The following is a 25,924-nucleotide window of genomic DNA, read 5'->3' on the forward strand; positions in this document are numbered from 1 at the left end:
ACTCATAATTATTAAACTGTTTCGGTAATGTCACAATTGTAATATATTATATATTATAATATATTGTTATGACTGATAAGTATCGATCGGAAGGGAACAAGATACTGACTATAGCTTCTCATACACATTAACTATCTACATATATTATCAAGGTCTTAAAGGTTTAGATGTATGATTTGTAAACAATTTGAAAAACGTATAACAATAATAATTACCGAGAGTAAGTTTCTTAATAAAGCGACGTCAGCAATACGATGTCACTATCATCAATACATAATCTATAGAAATAAATAAAATTGGAGTGTCTGTTTGTAGTATTAAAATAACCGCTTTTTACTAAATTCATATGTATGTATACATGGTACATATAGCAAAATAACATTTTTTATAATTTTGTCTGTCTGTCGTCTGTCTGTGTGTTCCGAGTAATCTTTGAAACGACTGGACCGATTTTGATGGGACTTTCACTGGCGGAATAGCTGATGTATTATTATTATGATTATTTATTTATAACTGCGAACAAAACAATAACTATTTTTTTAAATTCCACGCGGACGAAGTCGCGAGCACAGCTAGTCTTCTTAGTATAAGTATTTATTTTATAATATTATATTATGGTTGGCTAACCTTCACGACTTAAGTCGGTCTAAATAAATACCCCGTCTCGTAACCCTCGAGAAAAAAGGCATTTATATCCCTCCTATTCTATACGCGCACGTTGCGCGCCATTTCTTCTCCTTCCTCTACCTCTTCCTCGTCTTTGTAAATTGTTTGTGCTAGGTTCATGAGTTGTGTTGAGAGAGTGTGGTGTGTCTGCTAACTGCTGTGTGTCTGGTGATTGCTGCGTGTCTCTATCTACTGATAGTTGTGTATTTTGTGAAAGTGAGTCTTGTATATTGTGTACGAAAACAGTATCTCCAAGTACTTTACTGAGTATGATTGTTGTATGTATGGCTGCTTGTTTCTGAAGAATGCTAACGTCAATGTTGGAATCTAGCTGTTCTAAGTACTTTTTTATGCTTTTAGCTACTACTCCTGTTGCTCCTATTACTATTGGAATGACAACCGTTTGTGTGTTCCACAAACGGCTGATTTCAGTTTTGAGTAGGTGGTATTTGCTTAATTTTTCAATTTCTTTAGCTCCGATGTTATAATCTGACGGTACAGTTACATCTATTAGGTAAGTTTTGTTGTTATCTTTGTTTGTATAAATTAAATCCGGTCTATTGTGCGTTATGGTGACATCAGTTTGAACAGGGATTTCCCACATAATTTTGGCTGAGTTATTTTCTTTCACTTGTGGTTGAGTCAGTGTTTCCTTCCACCACAAGTGAGAAACTTCCATTTTATGGTGTCGAGCCAAGCACCAGTAGATGTACTGGACAAGGTTATTATGTCGTTTAACATAATAGGTCCCTGCCAGTTTTTCACAACCAGATATTATGTGCTGAGTGGTCTCATCTTTGCTTGCACACAGCCGACACTTGCCGTCTACTGGCTCCTTAAGTATGTCACGTTGGTGTTGTCGTGTCATAATTGCTTGGTCCTGTATTGCAAATATTGAGGATTCGATGCTTGGAGATATCTGCTGTTTCTTAATCCATTTAAATGACAGTTCCTTGTCTATGTTACCCTGATCTAAGACTTTTTTGGGAAATTGACCATGTAGCTGTTTATTTCTCCATATTTCGTTGTGCCTATTTACTGTGGATTTCCTAATTTCTTCATCTGTTAGTGCATTTCCTTGAGGTAGATGTAGTTCTCTTTCTATTTCTTGTGCTTCCTTTATTATTGAATATCTATCCCTACTTGTATCATGCTGTACTATTGCTTTGATTAGGTGATCGCTTTCTGCTTTTAGATATTGCTTGTATTTAACAATTTGTGTTTTATACATGTATTCCACATTTAGTAACCCTCTTCCTCCCTGATTTATTGGTAAGTACAGTCTTTCTACTTCTGCTTTCTGTTGTTGTGCTTTTTTAATCGCTAGTAGTTTTCTAGTCTTAACATCTATTTTCTTTAGGTCACTGTTTTTATAGTTAATTACACCGAAAGAGTAAAGTAAAACCGGAACAGCGTACGTGTTTATACCTTTGATGAGATTACGGGAATTCAAGTGTGTGTTAAGTAGCTTTTTGACTCTTTTTAAATATTCTTTACTTATCTGTTCTCTAATGACGCTATGTTCTATTTTTCCAGATTCATGTACTCCTAAATATTTATACCTATCATCTATTGCAAGTTGTTTGAAAGTTTCGCCACTCAGAAGTATGTGCCCACCGCCTAATGCTATGTTTCTGTGTCCTGCATTTAAATGTAATACTTTGCATTTCTCCAAACCAAATTTCATACCTATATCGCTTGTAAATATCTCCACACTGTCAAGTAATACTTTTAAATTGGTTCTATTGTTTGCATATATTTTGAGATCGTCCATATATAAGAGATGATTAATCCAGATGCTATCTTTGAGTTTGTAGCCTTTCATTTCATACTTATTGAGTACGAATGAAAGAGGGTTTAATGCTAAGCAGAACAATAACGGAGAAAGGGAGTCGCCCTGGAAAATGCCGCGTCTGATATAAATCGGTTCGGTAGTTATTGACTCGTGCGAGCCACGGGCTGTCATAATCACTCGCCAGGATGGCATGGCTAAAATAAGAAATCTCTTAATCACAGGAGGACATCTATAGACATCAAGCAGCTTGAGAAGCCATTCGTGTGAAACACTATCAAAAGCCTTTCGATAGTCTATCCACGCCATACTAAGATTCTTTTGGGATTGGTGTGCATCCTCTAATATAGCTTTATTGACCATTAGGTGATCTTTACAACCCCTGACTCCACGGCGGCATCCCCTTTGTTCTTCTGAAATGATGTTATTCTTGTGGCAATGGTTATATAGAACGTTGGCTAATACAGAAGTAAGAAGTTTGTACATACTTGGTAAGCACGCTATAGGTCTCCAGTTTTTCGGGTCCTCGGTGTTTTCATTCTTAGGTACCAGTATAACTTTACCTGTCGTGAACCATTCTTCTACTGGCTCTGTTCCTGAGACTATGTTTGTAAATAATGAGGCCAAGTATTTGTGTACGTTGGTCAGATATTTTATGTAATAATTTTGAATTTGATCTAGGCCCGGTGATTTCCAATTGTGCATTCTATGTAAGGCAAATTTTACTTGGTCTTCTGTAACCTCTACTGAATCTACTGTATTTACTTCGTTTGACATTGTTTCTATTTCTTTAATCCAATTAGCTTCCGCGTTGTATGGTTGAGGGTTTGATAAGATTGATTTCCAGAATTCTTCTACATTTTCTTTACTCGGTATTTTTATATCTTTTGCGGTATTACTTCCCAGGCTTCTGTATAGTTTATGTTCATTTTCGGCAAATAATTTATTCTGATCTTTTTTTGTATTCATTTCTTCGTATCTTTTTATTCTTCCTGCTAGTGCTTTGATTCTTTGTTTGATGATTTCAGCTGTATTCTTATGATCATTTTCACTTCGTATATTGTGTTTTGCGTATAATTTGTCCCTGATTTTCCTCATTCTATTTGTATTGATTCCTCTTTCTATCTCTATTAGTTGTCCTAGCTCTTTTCTTAGTTTTTCTATTCTGATTTGTATTCGTTTTTTCCAAGGTGGATCACGCTTTGGTTTTATGGCTATTGTAGGTGCATACGGATTTTGGTTATTGTTTACTATTAATGTTTTAGCAGTTGCGTACAATATGTTGTTTATTTCACGTAGACTATTGTTAGTTACTAGTAGATTAGGTAGGTATTTATTGAGTATGTTTAGATTTTCGATGAAACTTTACTTTGAATAACCGTTCTTCAATGGGAATGTCTTTAATTTCAGCTAAAGTTTGTAAGAATTGTAAAACTATTGGTTCCTGATTCTCATCTACTTCTATATTTCGTGTCAACTGGTCTATTTCTTCAGCTCTTTCTGTGGATGTAGGTTGTGTGTTATTAGATGGTGGGTCATGTAGTGTTTGTATTTGAGTTATACCCGATTCCTCACTTTGAATGTGAGTATGTTCTATGTGGCTTGGTGTTGAAAAATGATCTATGTTTTCTGTAGTAACTATTCCTTCAGCTCTTTTTTGTATGCGGTTGAGAAGTTCTTGAGAAATAACATTTTGTTTGATAACTCTACGAGCTTGGTTGGCTAAAGTGTTTCCGTAAAATTTTAGGATTTTTGGATTTTCAGGGTTTCTTGCTGCAAAAAGTTCTTCTAATCTATTTATGTACCCGGCTCCTCCTGATCTAGCCTTGAAGTAAAAGAACATGAGTTCTTCAAGCTCTTCTGTTGACCACTTGCGTCTTCTGTCATCACTTACTGCTTTATTTGTGGTCGATGCAGATGAGCCGACAGAGTTTGTAGGCGAAGCCCTACTCTGCAAAACATCATCCGTCCCCTCCCCGCCCCGTTGGTCGGCTGTAGTATCTTCGGGTCCCCCGGCTCTCGCCCGCCTGCTCAGCAAAGAGCCGCTGACGGTTTGCATGCTGTCACGTCCAGCGTCAGCTCCAAACGTGCCCCGGCGCTCACCCCCGGGAAGCGGCTCTATACGTTCATCATTAATAAAACTCTCCATTTTACTGGGTTTACCTGAACCTTGTTGGCCGTATAAGTTTTCATTGTATACGTTGCCCGCCCCCCACGAGGTCTGATGGTCGACTCGGGCGTAAGGTAGGATTTTGGGGGGCATTTTATAATATATTATATTATTATGTATTTATTACATAATATATATGTATATATTATATATTAAACGGGTGGAGTGATATCCAGAATTATAATAATTATAATAAAAATGTACCGGTTTTCTGTCTGTACATGGAAGATATATGAGAAAAAATATTATTGGGATCTTTATCAACACAAATAGCAACTAAAACAATGTTAGAACTTTTGTCTGTTTGTCTTTGCCTTTGTGCACGCTAATCTCAGAAATGGCTAATCTGATTTAGAAAAAATAACTAAGTATACCGAATTAAAATATGAATTAACCGGAATTTGACATTTACAAAAAATGACAATAGTCCCAATAGTACTTTCTACAACAGGAGCTATACCTACCCGACTACATACGTCTCTACATACACTAATATTACCAGCGAACACTTACCAATTATTACAAAAAGCAGCAGTTCTAAACACATGCTCATTGGTAAGAAAATTTCTTAAAAGTGATCCCAGCCAATCAGACTAATAAAGGCAGCTCGTCCTAAAGAGCGCTGGTGCAGTACACCCCCACTCCAAATATAATTGACCTGTGTAAACCTGTGTAATTTTATATCCTATACCGATTTCTTTATATAAAAAACTATACTATACTACATTAAATTATTTTATTCTACTATGCCTATACAACAGTGTATTTGTATATTACGTACATTTGGTATTAATTTGTACAAGTAGAGCACTAGTGATTGTGTTCCAAAGAAACGAAGTTTAGTACGATTCCTAGCACTGTATTTAATGAGTACGAAAGAGACAGGACGACGCGAAGTAAAAGATTTCATATGAGAAATTAACCTAATCTGGAGAACCGCTCACACGCGACGTTGCAGGTTCGGCCTTGCGGTATGCGGCATGCGGGAGTGCCAAGCGCAGCAGGGATAATTTGCCTAAAATTATGCGCTGTTCCCTCCAACTTAAAAGGCAGCCTCGACTTTGATAATACCGGTTCTGTTCTCTTCGTTGCCGCTCTAACAGTGCACTGCCTTATCTAAGTCATGATCCAATAGCCTGGTCACTCTACTCATAAGAGTAGTGACGTAGAAGCCTGCAAGAGGAAAATAGAACGCCGTATCGACCTAGCCAGGGTTCTCATTGGTAGCCTACTATCCTTCAGATCGAGCAACACAAGGTCAAAGATTGTGCGCTACACTAGCCTTCAACGGGCTAGGTATCCACAGTCTCGACCAGCCCGACATATAGCCGATAGACTAACGGGCGCTTCGACAGCCGTGAGAGAGTCGAACGCTTCCGACAAAATCACCTCTGCGTGAGTGATCAGAAATAGTTTTACAGAAAACTAGAGATCCCGATACCGTGCTTTTTTTATTCTTCCCTAAAACCGAGAACGAAGGTCAACAACTCGTCCCTTTCTGGCGTAATATATGGTCAAAGGAGGTGGAGTATGAGGAGGGCGCTTGGATTGAGGCGGTTTAAGACGCATGTCGGCACACGCACCATTACACCAGAACAGTCATCTAATGGAGAAGTTTCCTGATGCTGTTAATATTATATTCAACGTAATGGTATTAAAATATACATTAAAACTAATCGATCACTGAAATAGTTTTTGAAATCCATCAATAAATAGCTTGGAAATAAATGATTGAAAATTTGATTGAAAATTGATTACGTTTTTTAGTACGGAACATCTGCGGTTTCTGATACGCCTGTGACGTCATGTGACCTATTCGCTATTAACGCACCACGAATCATTCAAGTATTAGTTTCAGAGTCACGCTAGATATCTTGCTTCTTTCGTGTTTATTTACGTACAGTCGTTTGTTTATTTATTATTTAAGAATGTGTACTTTTTATTATACTACAATGGAAGAAGGCTTCGTCAAAGGACTATGCTATAATTTGATTAAATTTTCTGTGTCATTTTCAACCTATAAATAATTTCTATTTTTACGGTACTTACATAGATATAACGTTATTAACAAAGATATTTACATAAAGTACTCGTATATAGTTATTTTTACTGAATAAGATATTCCGAACCTACTCACGATTCAAAATGATCTTAATCACACACATATTTAGATATTTAGGGAGGGATATTAATTTGTAGCACTTTTTCCTTCACTTCAGTCTATCATATATTCTGATCCCTGAGAGCTCCCAAGGAAACCCCTTTTTATTGCACGTTAAGCGACTTTAAACTTGTGTACTAGTCTTCTCGTCAGTGTCCACATCTTTGCATCGTATGTTAACATAGGCAGGACGCATTACTCGAAGACTTTTATCTTCAAGCATTGCAGAATCTTCGAAGTGAAGACTCGACGAAGCCTGCCAAGCCCCGCCCATCCCAACCGAATCTTCCTATCAGCTGCCTTCGTAAAGTTGTACCGGCCAGTTGAATGGTGTGGCCTAAGTAGACAACAATAATCCTGAACAACTTTGAGAAGGATACCATCGACTGATACCGGTCTCGGTATGATTTGGTTGTTAAACATTCTTCTTCTTTGCCTGACTCTTTCCCATTTCATTTGGGGTCGGCCCCCCGTATCATGTGCCTCCAGACAACACGGTCCTGGGTCTTCTCTTTGGTGACTTGGGCTTGTTTGAGGTTCTTATTTACTACAGCGATCCATGTGATTCGGGGTCTTCCTCGTCCTCGGGGCTTAGTTTTAATATCCAGCACTTTTCTGGTCATGTGGTCAGATGGTCGCCTCATAATGTGTCCGTACCACCGCAGGCGGCTCTCCTGTAGTTTTTCTGGGATAGGTCTTACTTTGAAGGTTCCTCGTATATGTGTGTTTCTGACATGGTCCAGCCTAGTCACACCACCTGCCCACCTGAGCATCTTCATCTCTGCGCAGTGCAGTTGGTTTTCGTGCTGCTTTTTGAGAGGCCAGCATTCAGCTCCGTATGTCATGGCTGGTCTGACGGCTGTTTTGTATACTCGTCCCTTTATGCGAACGGGCATTCGGCTGTCACATAGCACGCCGGACAGTTCTCTCCATTTCATCCACCCAGTATTTATACGGAATATGAAAAATGGAACGGAAATGGTCTACTTCTTTTAGCTGGGTATCCTGCAGAAAGATGGTGTGTTTGCTGTTGACGCCGCTAAAGTTACAATGTATGTACTCGGTCTTCTCTCTGCTTATTCGCAGGCCTGATGTTTCCAGAGCTTCCCTCCACTTTTCCAAAATCTGCTGCAGGCTATTTGCATCTTCACTGATGAGGACGACGTCGTCCGCATACAGAATGTCCCATGGTGGCGCTCGTTGCAGATGTGAGGTGAGATGGTCCATTACAATATTAAATAGCAGAGGGCTGAGTGCGGAACCCTGATGCACACCAACCTTCACACCAAGCTCATCGCCTGTTCCCGCTGGAGTTCGCACTTTGGCTGATACTTGGTGGTACATATCTTTGATAAGCATTATGTAATGCTCGGGCACACTCTGAGCCCTTAAAGCACGCCAAATTAGTTCTCTCGGTACCCGATCGAAAGCTTTTTCTAGGTCGATGAATATCATGTGCAAGTCCGTTTTGTTGTCTCTGTACTTTTCCATCAAGGTTCTGACCGAGTGTATAGCATCAATTGTGAACTTACCGGCAGCGAATCCGCATTGGTTTTCAGTGACGCTAGTTATTTCAAGTAGCTTTTGATTGATGACTCTTTCCCATATTTTGAAGGAATGTGAGATCAGCTTTATAGCTCTGTAGTTGTCGCAGAGTCTTATATCACCTTTATGTTTATAAAAAGGGATGAGAAAGCTTTTCCGCCATTCGTCCGGAATTTCATCAGCTAGGAACTTGTTGAAAAGTTTAGTCAGAAACAGTACGCCAGTATCTCCCATTCGCTTCCAGAATTCAACAGGGATATCGTCAGGACCACAGGCTTTATTATTTGTCATTCGTTTGATTGCCAGAGTTATCTCTTCCGGCTTTATACAAGGGATAGGGCCTTCTGTAGCAGGAATATCTTGTGGTGCCTCACTGGGGGATTCCTCATTTAGCAACTCCGCATCCTAGCATTTGGTTGTTAAACATAACTTTCGTTTTGTCCAAATTCATACCGAGACAGACTCGTCGGGAGGACTCGTTTAGGCCGCCCAGCATTTGGGTCCCACTTAATCCAAGGTCTTAAAGACACCCCCACGCCAAAGGAAAATAGACTAGTTCTCTGGTCTTGGACGGTCATCGTCACCGCGTCGTACATACATCTCAGTACCTCGATATATCGCCTTTCTTTTTCCTTGTTGTCATATTATTTGTTACACGAAAAAACGAGTGAGCTTTAGACCAAAAACTGAAGTAAAACTTTTTTAGCTCCATCTAACTTATTTATTTCTTTCTCAACTTCCGTTCGCCTCACCCGATCACAATTTTCGTAATGCTCTAGTCACGCTGTCACCAGCTTGCTCCAAGCAAGCGTAAAATAGTTTTACTTCAAAACGAATATGCTTTAGACAACACGACTGGAGTAAAACTTATAACTTATTTAGCAATAGGCCTGCACTGTGTCTTACGAAATGTAACTAAATGTAACTGGCTATGAGATAGAAAGAAAATGTGTGCTCGCGATCACATCTCGTAACGCTCTCGTCACGCATTCACCAGCTTACTCCCCAAGTCAAGCGTTCACAAAGAAGTATTACTTCAACAATAGTTGGATATAGGATCGATACAATATTTATAGGTTTTTTTAATGTTATGCCATCGGGTAATAAGCAAAATACGAATCGAACGGCGTAAGCAACTACACAACAATACAGTCGTACGTACTCGGTGAATACTTGCAGCGTCGCGTCGTCTAGGTCGTATGACGTAACATGCTGGAGCACCGTGTGTAACAAAATTATTATTCTTGCAAGCACAAAATCAAAAATCAAAATCAAAAACAACTTTATTCAAATAGGCTCCTTGCACTTTCGAATCGTCATTTTACAAATCAAAACTTTAGTGATTTTTATTTTTGTACAAGGAAAGCTACCACCAATTCGGAATGTAGATTCTGCTGAGAATCGGCAACTCCGCAGTTACTCACAACTTTAAATTTCCATAACTTTCTCATTTATTAAGATATTTTATCACTTATTTTACGTTTGTTTTATTTTACTTAATTTTTTATAATTTATCCATTAAATAAATGACAAACTTCTTCATTGCTTTTTTGTTTTTTTTTTTTAATTTTGTTGTTTATTAAGCACATGCTGTTTATTTTGTTGATCATTGTATGTTAAAAATGTGATTAATATAATCTATACAAATAAATAAAATTGGAGTGTCTGTTTGTAATATTAAAATAACCGCTTTTTTTACTTTTACTATATAGGGTACATATACCAAAATAACATTTTTTACAATTTTTGTCTGTCTGTCTGTCTGTCTGTTTGTTCCGGCTAATTTCTGAAACGGCTGGACCAATTTTGACGCAACTTTCACTGGTAGATAGCTGATATAATAAGAAGTAACTAAGGCTACTTTTATTTTAGAAATTTATATATTTTATGACTGCGAACTGAACAATAACTTTTTTGTTAAATTCCACGCGGACGAAGTCGCGGGTATAGCTAGTGTACCATATAAATGTAAGTATTTCTTTCTTTCTATTTAAGCATTTTCTGGCATTATCCATAACACCACATCTATGCGCGAAAACATATTTATTACATCAACCGCTTAATGACATTTTTTTTTATATGACTAGGTATGCAAACAAGCGTACGGGTCACCTAATGGTAAGTGATTACCGTGACTTATGATGTCTACAACACCAGAAGCATCGCAAGCGCGTTGCCGACCCTATCCCCAATTCCCTCCAGGAGCTCTGGTCACCTTACTCGCCAACAGGAACAGAACACTGCTTGAAAACCGTAATATTTAGCTGTGATCTTCTCTGAGGTCGAGGTACTACCCCAGTCGGGCTGCTCCATATTTTGAGAAGGAAATTTCCAGCTGTGCCGTACCTCAGTTAGTACAATATACCATGATAAATAAAATTTTAGCTTTGCAATGTGTTTTATCCTCGTTTCTTATTCTGTCGCGAAGTTCTTTCTATTACCCGCAGAGTGACTGTGAGCTTTCTTAAGATCAGTAATTTCTAGGTCATGGCAAGGTTGGTAACTGCGATTCGAGGCATGGTTCATAAACCATATTTGGTACACAAGCAACCAACAACAATACCAATATACATTGATTGAAGACAGTTGTTTTCAGCAAAGGAATCTTGTAGGAATAGCTGCAATCTGATTTATACTATTTCTTGAAATTAGGCTGATGTAAACTAATATTGGTATAAGGTTTTTTTCTGGTAAATCCATTTCGCCTTCCCTTCGTCTCCTTAAAAATAATTTAAGACGTTGACATAAACACACGGTAATGATAAAAAATACGCTTGAAAAACGCGGATAATCATGGACGAAACCTGACAGACAATGAATGAATGTCATTTTGGGGCCGCGGCGTTATCCAACTAAACAAAAACACATAGCGAAGTATGACTAATATAGATAGAATTTTACAAATTATCGTAGGCATCGTGATATAAATCTGAGATATATATTACATCAATTAAATTTGTAAATTATATTGTATAATTATCAACTCATTAGTAATTAGCGGCTATACACTAATTCAGGGTTCCGTAGATAATTGAAAATTATAAAAGTCCAATAAAATTACTTTGATAATATCTAATATATAAAATGAATGAGGAATCGAACCCGGAAACCGCAACCCGCGGAGCAGAAGCAGGGTATTATTTAAGGACTTTAACCATTTCACGGATTATAAACACTTCTTTTAATTCACTTATATACTCTTAGAATCACTAAAAAGTCGTACAGATTCTGAATTTTTTCGTAGTACACAAATGGGTACACTAAAAATCAGCAGGCATAGCTTTAAATCATTAAGTAAGTTGAGTATGACGTCAACTTTTTCCAGCACTACAGTATAAAGTCTCTTATTGTTTATATAGGTAAGCTTATTTTGCATTATGTTACAGCAAATTTTATTTTGGGTGTTTTCTTTATTCGTATACTGTGGGAGAATTTGCAAATGAACTTTGAGCTGTTAAATATTTCAGAAATTTGTGATAATTTAATTTTTTATATTAATCTTAATTAATTTCAATTTATCAATTAACCTAAAAAATTATTCAGACAAGCGTCTCCAATCAATTATACCCTCTTAAGTATTGGATTGTCAGATTGAAAAGGTCTGTCTCGTTATTTATATTTAAACGCTTAACAATTAATTTCTATACTACCGAACTCTGCTGACCATATTTTTTATACAATAAGTAATCAACAATATATCATATACTAAAACCTTCTCCGAAAGACGTTGCTTCTTATGGTATACGTATTATTCCTATCGGTTCAGTAATTTCGCAGTATAACCAAACAAAAAACCATCTCTTCATTTATTAGTACAGATACACACTTTATTAATCTGAATGATAAGGCTGTCAGTCAGTTAGCTCAGCCTATTGCAGTCCACTGCCGGACATCCCGGTTTTCCGCAATCCTCATCCATATATATTATAGAAATGAATGTTGCCAAGCGCACAACTCGAGAATGACTCGACCAATTCGGTTAATTTATTTTTTTAAGTTCTTTATGGCCCACAGAAGGTTTTAATACTATTAAAAAAAACTTACTTTTAACTTTTGACCGAACGAAGTCTGTCCGGCAGCTAGTACATAATATAAGCGTATACGATTCTATACTATACATACTATGGCTACTATATTCTATACATTATGGTTGTTAAGCTTTTGGTAAACATTACATAGTATAAAACAAAGTCGCTTCCCGCTATTTGTATGCTTAGATTTTTAAAACTACGCAACGGATTTTGATGCGGTTTTTTATGGTAAATAGTGATTCCAGAGGAAGGTTTATATGTATAATAGATGCACAATACAGTAGAGGAACACCGATAGTCTTAGAGGTTTCTAATGTAATGTCATAAATTAATTTTTTTTTGCGCTTACATTGCTTATATTTATTTTATATTTAGTATCAGCATTGCTCCCGTGTGAAGCTGGGGCGGGTCGCTAGTTATAAATAAAATTAAGTTTAAAAGGATCCGTGTGATAACTCAAATGTTAAATTTAACGTACTCGGAATAACATGCTACACAATTAATTTATATACATATACCTATTGTTTTTATACTTTGTCGTATATTACTTCACATAACTGTTAATTATAATTAAAAATAATACCATGTAATTAAGGATAAAAAAAGATATTTTTCACTTAAAGAATTCTATTTTATGTTTGAACATTTTGTAGCGGAACCCTAGAAACTGTACCTACCAGCCAGTTTGATCACTGTAACCAGCAGTCTGTTTCGTTCGCGGTTCGAAACGGTGCAATAACCTTGTTTTAAAGATATTTTAAGCCTTTATCATGACATACGCATTTTTAATAGTTGCTACTATAGCTATATCATTCAAGTTGTTATTTCTTGGTTTCTCGTTAGTGATTACTTATAAACACAGCAAAACCGAGGCTAAGGTAAGCAAAAACTTCTTTACGTTTCGTACTTTTTACTTTAATAACAACGTAAGCATACCTAATTAAGAAAATGCAAATACGTTTTATAAACTGAACATTATCAAACATACTAAGTATTTACTATTAATTAGTTTTTGAAGTAGACGTAGAAAACAAATGTCTATGTATGTGGTAGACATATTAACGTAAAATTCGATTGGACAGGTTAAGAGGTTTCAAACTTTTTTTTAGCATTTTTTTTTTCAATAATAATAAATTGCTATTCTTACGTAGTATCTACTGCAAATAAGATTTGTTATAAACTTTTTTACCAAAGAGGCAAAGTAAAAGTGATAGTTTTATTGCGTTATAAATCATTATAGCAGTATACATTACACAACTGACAACTAAAGACACAATTAATATATCATTCACATTTTTGTTACAGACCGATGTACAGTCAAAGCAAATTAGCAACGACTCGTTATGCGCATGGAAAAGAATTTCACGTCTTTTTGTACGAAAACTATCCTATAGCCCGGAAACCTACAATAATATCACTGGCTTAAAATTATAAAAAATACTGAAATTGTTCATTCAAACTTGTGATGATTAAATATGTAAAATTAAAAAATTATATATTTATATTTTGCAATGTGTTGTATTTATTAACCAATCAATTCAATATTTAGCTCATTATAGCTATAAACATAGCATGACATCTCTGAACTTATGGATTAACTAACGTATTTTTAAGTTCAGCGATTTAACGGCACTTGAATTTCAATTCATTGTTTACCATTTGTATGTTAAAACTATACAATATTTTTTTAATATTTTTTTCAACAGAATTACGAGTAAGTATATGTAATTCAAATACGCGTATATGTTAATAATAAGTTATAATTAATGTATACGTGGCTCAATATTAGGCTGTCTACGTAGCACTGGAAATACCTTTTGTAAGTATAACCTACCTACATGATGCCTACATGTAACATAAATGAACATCAAGCTTGTAACATAATAATTGACCTGCACAAAAAGTACGCGACACGCATGACGAAACAAACAAAAAGATACAAAATAATCGTAAACGTTCCTTAAGCATTATCATAGTATAGAACCTTTAGAATATTCTTGTACGTCATTGTGATAAATATATAATTTATTCTACAAACTTAACTGTTTGAAGATATACCTAATATATATGATGTACCTATTGAACAGAACTTCATTTTTAAACAATTCTTAAAAATTGGGTAGTGCTTCATGTTTCTATTTTAAAAATTATCCTTATCATAGTTTATAGAATGGTATATAAAAATATTAAACGTAAAAATCAAATTTTATTCAAATATAACAATAACTAAACAACAATAATACAACAAATGTAAAAATTAACAATAATGTTATAATTAGTCATAACTGGTAACCATTAAATAATTCATTTCTCTCGTAAACTGTGACCACTTTACTGTTTTCTTTTGTATGTCCAATTTCAAGTTATTCTCTTTATAAAACAGTGCGCGATCGATCACTAACTTATTAAATTCATGGACGTGGGGATGATTTCTGTAATCATCAATATTCATCCACTTGCAATCTTTTACTTCTCTTTGAGATATTGTTATTACATCCGATAAAGCCTTCATCAACAGAAGAACGTAGATGTCCGAATTACCAAACGTCATATTGTGCGTATGCCTGAATGTAATTAAAGATGTGAATTTTGAATCAACACCTGTTTCTTCTTTAACTTCTCTCTTGGCAGCTTCAACTATATCTTCACCTGAACAAAAAAAAATACAATTTTTATAAACGAAACTTATAATAAGATCTATAACTCTACTACACGCAATATAATACATATATGCCTACTTTATGTAGTGTATGTGGGTGTGATTTTTATTTTAAGTGAAACGACTTATGAGAGTGTTTTCAAACCCTAATACATTCTAGACAGTTCAGCTCATTCTCACGCCAAGACAACTTGTACTTTCAAGCATCAATACGTGTTTTAGTGAAGGTGACTAGTTTTTGAGCGTATTATTTATTCTAGAACTTCTGTAGTAAGTTAGTCGCTGCGTTAGAACCAAGTTTCTTAATCTTCACGCTTTCTAGCTTTCAAAAATTCCCGAAATTTGACTTATCAAGTCGGAGTCGGATTTATCTAAGTAATTATTTGACTTAGGCTAAAATAGTTATCCTGGCAAGCATATAATTAACAAGCATAAAATAACAAGCGTCAAATTATGTTTTAATTTTAGAGTTTTAGCGTTTAAATAATCTAATATATAAAATTCTCATGTCACAGTGTTAAGGGCCAAACTCCTCCGCAACAGCTTGATCGATTTTTATGAAAATTTTTGTGCATATTTGGTAGATCTGAGAATCAGTCGTAAATTATTTTTAGCCCCTATGTTATAAAAGCGGTCTACCCCAAAATATTTTTTTCATTTTTTTTTGACTGATGCGCAAGATTATTAAGTACTTCGAGTAGCTTATTATCTTCTCAATATCATCACAATTCATCAAAATTGGTCCTGCGACATAAAAGTCAATTTATTACTACCAAATGTGCATTAGAAATCATAATATATATAAATCTCGTATCACAATGTTTGTCCTCAATGGACTCCTAAACTACTTAACCGATTTTAGTCAAATTTGCACACCGTGTGCAGTTTGATCCAACTTAAAAGATAGGCTATACTTTATTTTGATATATTATGTTATTATTATATTTCAGAAAAAAATAAGGTGATACGAAGTTCGCCAGGTCAGCTAGTATATTATAAATTTGTATATATGGTCCACTGTTTTTGCGATAATAGCTTACTCAAAAAGATAGATAAATGCTGTCGCAGACTTTTTTGTAGGACTAATTAAGATAAATATTTCTCTTATACATTATATACGTGTAAACTACGATTTTTGCAGCGTACGCCAGAACAGCTCGCAAATGGCAGATTTTTTTTCCGACTTACTTGACAATTATCATTATATTTTGAACAAGTCACACACTATCTTTAAAAATTATAGCCTATGTGTTATTCTAATGTATAAGCTATATTATTGTAAGCTTTCATTAAAATCTATTCGATAGTTTTTGCGTGAAAGAGGAACAAACATCCATAAATCCATACATCCATACATACAAACTTTCGCGTTTATAATATTACGTAGTAGGATTTTTATTTAATTATTTTTTTACTTAAATATTTTTTTAGCATTGAAAAATACATACAATACAAAATTTTGAAAAACACAGGCCGAAGACGAGAAGCAGCGTCTTCGGTGCGACAAAGCCAGCCCTACGGTCACTAACCCGCCTGCCCAGCGTGGGCTATGGGCAAAACATATGAGTTCGCGCCATTTTTGGCGTGAACTTGGGGAGGCTTATGTCCAGCAGTAGACTGTGATAGGCTGAAGTGACTAAATTTTCGCCCTTCTACCACCAACCCCTATTGTTTAATAGCGTTTAGCAGCAAAGTAACGTTTGCCGGATCAGCTAATTACAATATATATTTTATTCATTTAATATAACATTTTAATTTTTAAATATCACGGTCATCGTTCTTAAGGAGTAATCTGCAACCGCGTGTCGGAGCCGACACACGCTTATTTTCCCAAGCGCGTTGTTTATATCGTTAGTAAACTCAAAAAATTATTTGACTTTTATTTGACCAGCATACATCGTTTTATTTGAAAAAGGTCACTTCTACAAAAAAATACTGGATTCCTTGTTATTTACTAGTAAAAAAAAAGAAAACGGGAGTCAATAACAATAAAAATCCATTTATTATGACTTATGAGAGGTATGGAGTGTAGACGAAAGGAGCACAATCTTTGTATATTAAAAAGTGTCCATCCAAAGTCATAAAATTAGGTAGTCACCACTGTATTTTCAAATGAAGCGCTACAAATTAAAGAATAAAGAGAGGTAGAGACATACCGAATTAAACACTTCCACTTTGAAATTGAACTGTTTTTATTTTTGGTTGGGAGTTTTCACTGTGCAAAAAATTTTGTCTTTCAACGTTATCTCACAGAAACCTTTTTAGGTTGTCGTTACCAAATTATATTCGACTGCGTGAATAGTTACATTTCTATATGCTCTATAGAGCGTGAACGTAGAATGATATATCATAAATATAATAAAAGGCATTAAAATACTAATTATTTGAACTTTTCGCGTTCTCTACAATTGGTCAATAAATATCATACCTTTTGTGATATTAGCGCCATTTCGGTCGAATTTTGAAGTACTTATAATTTATCATTTACTAGTGGACACTTTTCCAGCTGAATTCTCATATGAGATGGTGCTCCTTACTTCTACTTTCCATATCATTATGGCATAACTGTAAAAGTTTTAATAAAATGTTGTAAAAGCTGCTTCAGTTACGATTGAAAAATTGTATAATAACATTTAGCTCTTGCTTATTGCCGGTTTCAGTAACTATTATTAATCCCTATGCTCGGCGCATACTAAATAATTAAAATTAAATATGTATAAACCTATATACTTAGTAATACGGTATATAATAAGGAAACTACAAATATTTAATATAGAATTACCTCTTTCAACATATCCACCAGGTAGCTTCCAATGAGGGTAGTCATAGTTTTTTTCAGATAGAGCCAGCAATTGATTTTTATCATTTAACACTAAAGCTCCAACGCCTAGGTTTGTATGACAAACTGGCGGTAAATTAGGCTCTGAATCCACTGGCAACCACTTATACATCATAACAAAATCCTCTCTGGCATGATGAAAATTAAAACCTTTCTGAGAATAGCAATGTAATTTAAACATTAATCTAATATCTAATGATTTGTATGAAAAAAAGAAAGCTAAAACATACTTACTTCTGCTAATATAGGAATATAAACTGAATCATTTATATGCACTTTAAACCATATACACCTTTTTCCTTCTGTAGACCAAGTTTTCAAAGATTCTGAAACATGATCGTAAATTGTAAAGTAATTGTAAAAAATACGAATATACTTATTTCATTATTTTTATAAGTATTGTGGGAGGTCTAATTTTTTTTTAAATATGAATGAAATAAAAAGGGTATTTTTTAAAGTTAATACTTTAAGATGTAATGATGTGTAAGATGTATCTAAGTAAAATTAACCTTTTCACCGCCTACGTACAATGCATCGTCGCCCAGTCCTGCGAAATACTTAAATGTAGGTATAACGAATGGTCCGGGAGTCTGTGACAGATTTTCATAGCCAATTGCGTAACAATCGAAACTACGAAAAACGCTGTTGGGATTTCTATTATGAATATTCGCGACAGTCAGATGCGCCTTTGTGGGGCGGGTAGTGGCAGTCTCCCACGCATGGAGAAAATAAAGTTTTTTTAGTCATTTCCTCCCACTTTAAAATTTGTTGGATTATAGTTTCCCTATATCTTCTAGGAAAAATAAAGTCATCTGACCATAATATGGTGAGTTATAATACGTCAGCTGGCTGCTTGAACATGAAATAAAATATATATATTTTCAATGATTTCCTCTCAACTAAAAATTTACCTGGTGATAGTTTATATGGTACCATGAATGAAAATTAATGTCAGCTGGCTGTACCTCGGTAGAAAGTTTGTCAGTTGGGTTTGTCACCTTGAAAGGTGTAACAAAAAGTTTTTAAGGTAATTTTATAAATTCCTAATGCATTTTACGAATGCATTAGGAGAGGAAATAATTTACCAAATTTGTACCTGGCTTCCGGACCAGAAACATATAGTGATTTGTAGGGGTTGTGGTAGTCACATACAGAAAATCATCATTAGCCTTGGCCCGTCTATTGCAGACGATTTAGGCAGTGTCACTGTGTCGCCTAGGTCACTCTTCAGGAAAACGCAGAGTTGCCTAAACTCTGCGCCACCCTCTCGACCTCACTGGCTAGGCAATACGTGTGGAGCCAGTTCGGCTGCAGGAGTTTTTCACATTTTAAAGTTATGCCACGAATGATTGACGGAGACCCTATTCCAGGTTTCAAATGAAGTTTTCCTTCTCCAGGACCCTGATGATTTTGGGCGAGGTTTATCCTTCGGTCGCCTTTTACGACCCTCACGGGAAGAAAGGGGTGGGGGGGTGCTATTCTACTCGGCCGACACCACACGGCATAATATTATAAATGAGATCTATATATCTGCGTAATTTTATTTTCTATATAAAAATAAAATTATCGGGGTTTAAAAAAAAACTACCAAATGTTATTGTAAAGTATTGTAAATTGCTATGTACTTTTATTATAAATTGGTCACAAATATGGAGTTTGTACAGATGATAACTATCTTAAGACAATTTTCACGTAATTGATTTAGCCTGTAACATCCTAATGCTTGGCATAGGCCTGAGTTCTCCCATGTAGGAGAAGGATCAAGCTTAATCCACCACGGTACTCCACTACGGATGTGCAGCTACATTCACTACTACGAGTAACGATCGCTATCAAGTCTCTACGGTGACAACCGGGACCGACAGCTTAACGCGCTCTCATAGGACAGACACCCAAACCGGTAAGAAATATTTGTATGCATGCAAATACATGTATCCACACGGAGCGGAAATCGAACCCACAAATGCCGGTGTTTAGGTGCGCACGTGCACACACCACTACACCATAGCGATGTAGTGTACCGACCTACACTATATTATATTATTGCTATTTGATTTTACAATTTCAATTAATGTATAAGATGACCTTTTTGATGGAAAAATTAAATCTATATCAACTGCAATATACTTTTAATGATACACAGCACAGTACAGCCTACACTTCCTAAGTACTTTCCAGTATGTATAATAAATGTTAACATCTAGACAATTCTGTGGTCAGTATTACTTTCTACTACAACGTATTACTGATAACTAAATCTGTTATATTGCACAGTTTTTTTTTATTCCCATAAGAATATAAATCGAAGTCATAACTCATCAAAAACGAAATCAGCTACACCAAGTTGGAGTTAAAATAATGTTCTAATTTTCGATTCGACTAAAAAAATCCAGTCGATTTAGAACCTCCTCCTTTTTGGACGTCGGTCAAAAAAAGCGGTCCATAAACTCACATGCCATGTGATTAACTATTTATAATTTAAATACAAATGGAAATTCTAAAAAACTCAGCAATAATTATCATGAATTTCCATTGGAATAAGGCAGTCGGTGGCATTGCAAGATGTATTGCAAAATTTTGGGAACATACAAATATAAAATTATTTATTTAAGCATCTACTTGTGAATTAAAGATATAGTAACACAACCTCGTCTGGAGAGAAGTCACTTGTTGATCCTTTTATAATTCTTCATCATTATTTGTTATTATATGAGAGTAAAATAAAACGTGAAAAAAAATATTTCGGTACTCTTTTCAAAATTTAAGGTCATATCACATAATAATAAAAAATAAAATTCACGGTATGACCATGAATTGATCAGTAGGAACACAAGACTTCCATTCGTGGGTGGCGCTGGTGAAGCAGCTAGCAGCATGTGTAGTAATGGCGCGAAATTTAAAATTCCAATTTCAATAAAGTCTTAAATTACATTTGTCGCTATAATAAAGTTATTAAATTTTATGTTTTTATACAGCCGTAGCTAACTTATATTTTGGAGTTAAAGCGACATAATTTTAGTTATTCAAATTAGTTCTGAAAACATTTTAAAATTTGAGTTTTTAAATTTCGCGCCTTTACTACTTTATGCTACAGCTGCAGAACCTATTGTTACGGCGGACGATAATGTCGAGAACATTCTAGAAGGTGTGAGAGGAAGGACACACTTCTTATTGAGCCCTCTGCCCAAAGGTTGCCTGGAAGAGATCGCGGTATTAGCGATAAGGCCGCCTGTTGCAACTGATGCAAATTCTATTTTTATATATCATTTGTAATGCTGTTAAAACCTTGTATTGGTGTGCAAAAGTGTAAATAATTGAATAAAATGAATAAGGTGTGAGAAAGAAATTATTCTCAAACTTTCTCGAATATCCTAAGAGACAGACAGACAAAAATTGTAAAATTTGTTATTTTGGTATATGTACCATGTTTGCATCCATTTGCATTTAGTAATAAGTGGTTATTTTAATATTACAAACAGAGACTCTTAATTTTATTTATTGGTATAGACTAAAAGATTAGACATTCCAATTAAGGAAACACCTTTTTTTTATAACCCGGCATTTGAAAAGTGTTAGTATGTTACCTGTTATTTTTTTTTTTTTTTTCAAAAAATAACAGATCTCAGCAAAGAAATTAGTCGCAATATAAAAGAGGATAGGTCGTGCAGAAGATTCAAATGTATGATACACCACATTAACAAAACAGGAGGTATAAACAAGGCGTTGAAAGAATTAAGAGAAGAAACACTTTGTATTCCAAAAATAAAAGATAATAAAAACAAACATGAAACTAGGAGACAGTCTATTCTAGAACTTGCAACAGAATATTATTAAAAACTGTATTCATCTAAAAATACCCCGGAAATGAACGTATACATCGAAGTTGATCCTGAAGAAATACCCCAAATTCTAGAAAGAGAAGTTCAGTACGCAATAATGTCACAGAAAAACGAGAAGGCCCCAGGAACTGACAACATAACCAACGAGATGATGAAAGCGAATCTGCCAAAAACAATAACTAGACTGACCAACTTATTCAACCTTATCCTAGACACTGAAAATATACCAATGCAATGGACAACAAGCTCTATAATTCTTATTCACAAGAAAGGAGATAGAGCAGAAATAAACAACTATCGTCCGATAAGCTTAATGTCGAACATATATAGTGTTTTCAAAAATAATACATAAACGCATTACCAAAACCTTGGACGAATCACAACGACGAGAACAGGCTGGCTTTAGATCGAGTTATTCCACAATTGATCATATACATGTAATAAAACAGCTCATAGAAAAATGTCAAGAGCATAATGGACCACGCACATGGATTGCATATGGGAAGCTCTAAAAACTCAAGGAGTTGATAATAAATATATAAGGCTTATAAAAAATGTATACTCAAACAGTATAGGAAGAATAAAGCTAGAAACAGAAGGGAAGATGTTCCCTATACGCAGAGGCGTGAGACAGGGAGACCCACTCTCACCAAAGCTTTTCTCGTTTGTAATATAGGAGGTCTTCAGGAAGCTGGAATGGGACCATTTTGGAATTAATATCAGTGGAACGTACTTGAACCACCTAATATTCGCTGACGACATAGTACTCATATGTGATCTGCCCAGAAAATCTGCAGACCATGCTCCGAGATCTGGCCCAAGAGAGTAAAAAGGTGGGACTAACAATGAATAAAACAAAGACTAAAATAATATCAAATAGATACTGAATAAACATCAAAATAGAGGAGGAAGAAATAGAATATGTAAATTCCTATATTTACTTGGGCCAAATTATTGCATTTAACGATCAAATGGACTCTGAGATAGAAAGACGGATTGCAAACTCATGGAAGAGATTCTGGACCTTGAAAGAAGTGTTGAAAGGCAAACAGTATAACATGGCCATAAAAAGAAAAATATACAACATCTGTATACTACCAATACTCACTTACGGGTGCCAAACATGGGCAACAACACAAAAACAAGGCCAAAAACTCGTTACTTGTCAGAGGGCTATGGAACAAAGCATAATGGGTTACACTAAACAAGATCGCAAAAGGGCGGAGGATATAAGAAAAATAACAAAGGTGGAAGATGTTATATTAAAAACAAAAACCCTGAAATGGAGGTGGGTAGGCCACATGCTCAGAGACACTGGAAATAAATGGACGAAGGATGTGTCCCTGTGGACCCCTCGATTTCACACTAGAAGAAAGAGAGGAAGACAAAGGAAGCGATGGTCAGACGAGATCAGAAGGGTTGCAGGCCCATTATGGCAGAGAGCTGCATTGTCCCGAGAGAAGTGGAAGGAGTTGGAGGAGGCCTTTGTGTCCCAAAGACACGCAGATATATGTTAGCATGTACCCTTTTTGTAATATTGTCGATCAACATGAATTGTAAGAAACATTGTTAACTATAACCGCAATAAAGGTTTAATAATAATAATAAGTATGTTACCATTCCTGAGTGCTACATTATTTAGGCATGTTGATCAGTAAGATATATTAATGCCTATTTTTATGCATATACATATTTAATACAGATTTAATAGATTAATTTAATATAATTAGTTTTTTTACTATTAAGAAGTAAGTTATTAATGCATTGCTGCATTGCAACAGCATTGTTTCCATCATCAGTTTGTTTCTTGTCTGTGCACTTTAAAAATTAATGAAGTATCATTAGCAAACAATACGATCTCGTGAATATTTATGATATTCAAAATAAAAAGGGACCCAGAATTGAGCTTTGTGAGGTCCCTGTCATCCCAGACAACTGTACAACATACCCAGATGACATGTATTTTGTCTACTTCAACCCTCTGATATCTATGACTAATATAAGAAGTCAGATGTTTTAGTGAGGTATTTGTAATGGCATAGTAACTGAGTTTCCTGATTAATGTGTCATGATGTATACAGTCAAATGCCTTGGACAAAATCACAGAATACACTGAAGGATTCTCACAAAGCCTCCCAAGCTTTGACAATTAAAGTAGAAAAACTCTACACTGACATCAATTGTTGAGCATCGTTAATAAAACCAAATTTTATTGTTATGTAAAAGCTTATTTCTTGTAAAATTATTTAGAAGCTGATAGAGAATTAGTTTTTTAAATACTTTACTACAGGTAGGTAAAATACCTGTATTTTGTCAGATCAATTTGAGAGCCAGCTTAAACTTAAACTAAATATGCATATATATAATACCTTGGAGCTCTCTTTGAATTAATATATGTGCATAGTGCTTGTTACATGATGCAACTTTTATTCTTACTTACAGTAAGCATCATAAATCTTGATTGTCTCATAAGTATTTAGAATTAAGTTTCCTTAAGTCTTTTGCTATGGACCATTTTTTAATGTTCTCCAGAAAAATGCGTAGAATTGCATCTATCTTTCTGTCTGTATGAAAGACATTGGATAGTCATTAACTTTCATTATGGAGTTAAACTCTTATCTTCATAAAATAATTTTTTTTCTGAAAATGCTGTTTACTTTAAAGGTTTTCTTTCTTTGAAGAACCTATTTAATAACGAAAATTTGCATTATTAACTTAAAAAAAACCTTTCAAAATCAGAAGAATATGTCGAGTCCGTTTCGCTGAAAAGGTTAATAAAGAATAATAATTACTAAGTCACATACCCTCCAATTTATCCAAAAATGATTCTTTTTTACATTGCAGATTTGCTGTATTTACAGTTACGCCATTGAATCTATCTTTATCGCCTTTAAACGTCTCATACTGAAGAGTTGAATGTTTACATTGAGTACGAGAAATATTTCTAAAATTAAATATTAATTAAAAAAATACATACTCATATACTCGTATTATTAATTAAATTGTTTTAAATTAACTTAACGTAGTAATTATTACCTCACATTCTTCAAAGAAAAGAAGATATTTTTAATTTTCAACATAATATCTACTACAATGTACCTACTGTCATGTACTTATTTGTTATACAAAATATAAATAATAATCCTCCTTAAATAAAATATACTAAATTCTACTGTCAAATTGTTAATAGTACGAAATATATCACGACATGATATAACAATATAATAAAGTACTCTGTGATGATATAAACTACCAAAAATTATCAAATTATAGTCATCAAAATATAATGTAATAGGCCCGTTTTGACATTTGATAAAGACTCCTACAATGGTCACGTTCCACTAAGCGTCCGCAACGCCCGTGGCGTCCATTCTATCGTTCCACTTCCATTCCATCTAAAGCCGTCCGTAAACGTGTTCGTCGCGAGCGATTGTTCGACGTCATAGATGACGTCACTGTTCGCGACCTCATCGCCCACAAAATATAGGTGAGCCAAAACTGGATTACATCAAAACGTGCCGTGAATTAAAAAAAAAACTGTCAATGTCAAATTGTGAATGTTATCTCTCATTCGATTCTGCAAAAACGCAACGATAAATTCCCGGCAATCCATGTGGAATTATGTTTTACTCCAATCTATACGATCCAACGCAGTGTGGGACGTCCTCCGGCCCGTTGGACCGACGATCTACGTAAGATTGCCGGTGCAGACTGGATGAGGATTGCGAAAAACCGGGATGTCTGGCGCAAACTTGGGGAGGCCTATGCCCAGCAGTGGACTGCAGTAGGCTGAGCTGATTGACTGACTGACTGATTGATACGAAATATTCACTCACAACCCTGACAGCTGCATGTTTTCACCATGACACCTAATACTTGACAGCGCCCAAATATGTGTTCCACTTATAAAATTCGCCCGCAACGCCCCCAAATTTTTTTATTTTAGTGGAAGTGTGGAACGGCAATTTCAGCGATCGTGATCGATGGCGTTGTGGGTCTTACGTGGAACGCACCCAAACGCGCTTATTGTAACTTGGAACAAAAGGTCAATTAACACGGTCTTATATACAGGCACCGCGTTGGCGCAACGGTCACAGCCATGGATTGTACCTGTTGCGCTGGCGGTTGCGGGTTCGATCCCCGCACGTGACAAACATTTGTATTGGCCATACAGATGTTTGCCATGGTCTGAGTGTTTGTGCAGTCCTTGTGGGTCTCCCCA

General features: G+C 35.3%; 2 protein-coding genes and 1 long non-coding RNA gene across 3 annotated transcripts; 1 reads left to right on the plus strand and 2 right to left on the minus strand.

Annotated features, from left to right (window-relative positions):
• Positions 1 to 7,241: 7,241 nt before the first annotated feature.
• On the minus strand, positions 7,242 to 9,785 carry LOC123657263. The gene is made up of 3 exons (XM_045592837.1): positions 9,759 to 9,785; positions 8,318 to 8,739; positions 7,242 to 7,689 (listed from the first exon to the last, which is right to left on the minus strand). The coding sequence occupies exons 1-3, from the start codon at positions 9,783 to 9,785 to the stop codon at positions 7,242 to 7,244; spliced, it is 897 nt and encodes a 298-aa protein (XP_045448793.1).
• A 3,231-nt stretch (positions 9,786 to 13,016) lies between these two features.
• LOC123657067 lies at positions 13,017 to 13,877 on the plus strand. Its single transcript, XR_006743644.1, has 2 exons — positions 13,017 to 13,243; positions 13,671 to 13,877. It is a non-coding gene; the product is annotated as an uncharacterized LOC123657067 (long non-coding RNA).
• A 721-nt stretch (positions 13,878 to 14,598) lies between these two features.
• Positions 14,599 to 24,913, minus strand: LOC123657058 (nudix hydrolase 8-like). The gene is made up of 5 exons (XM_045592655.1): positions 24,739 to 24,913; positions 24,507 to 24,646; positions 18,098 to 18,189; positions 17,807 to 18,017; positions 14,599 to 15,014 (listed from the first exon to the last, which is right to left on the minus strand). Exons 1-5 carry the CDS (start codon positions 24,780 to 24,782, stop codon positions 14,641 to 14,643), a joined length of 861 nt encoding a protein of 286 aa, XP_045448611.1. The 5' UTR covers positions 24,783 to 24,913; the 3' UTR covers positions 14,599 to 14,640.
• Between the last annotated feature and the right edge of the window lie 1,011 nt (positions 24,914 to 25,924).

Source organism: Melitaea cinxia, chromosome 10 (genome assembly GCF_905220565.1).
Source record: "Melitaea cinxia chromosome 10, ilMelCinx1.1, whole genome shotgun sequence".
Lineage (NCBI taxonomy): Eukaryota > Metazoa > Arthropoda > Insecta > Lepidoptera > Nymphalidae > Melitaea > Melitaea cinxia.

What these genes read in the sequence shown, in the direction of transcription:
- LOC123657263 (XM_045592837.1), bottom strand. Translation starts at nt 9,785, where the DNA reads ATGAGAAAGTTATGGAAATTTAAAGTT. An exon ending in AGTTATGGAAATTTAAAGTT is followed by an intron (nt 8,740 to 9,758) that starts GTGAGTAACTGC and finishes ACCAAATGCTAG; the next exon opens with GATGCGGAGTTGCTAAATGA. An exon ending in TGCGGATTCGCTGCCGGTAA is followed by an intron (nt 7,690 to 8,317) that starts GTTCACAATTGA and finishes GCTATGTGACAG; the next exon opens with CCGAATGCCCGTTCGCATAA.
- LOC123657058 (XM_045592655.1), bottom strand. Translation starts at nt 24,782, where the DNA reads ATGTTGAAAATTAAAAATATCTTCTTTTCTTTGAAGAATGTGAG. An exon ending in TTTTCTTTGAAGAATGTGAG is followed by an intron (nt 24,647 to 24,738) that starts GTAATAATTACT and finishes ATTTAATTTTAG; the next exon opens with AAATATTTCTCGTACTCAAT. An exon ending in ATATTCCTATATTAGCAGAA is followed by an intron (nt 18,018 to 18,097) that starts GTAAGTATGTTT and finishes TGCTATTCTCAG; the next exon opens with AAAGGTTTTAATTTTCATCA.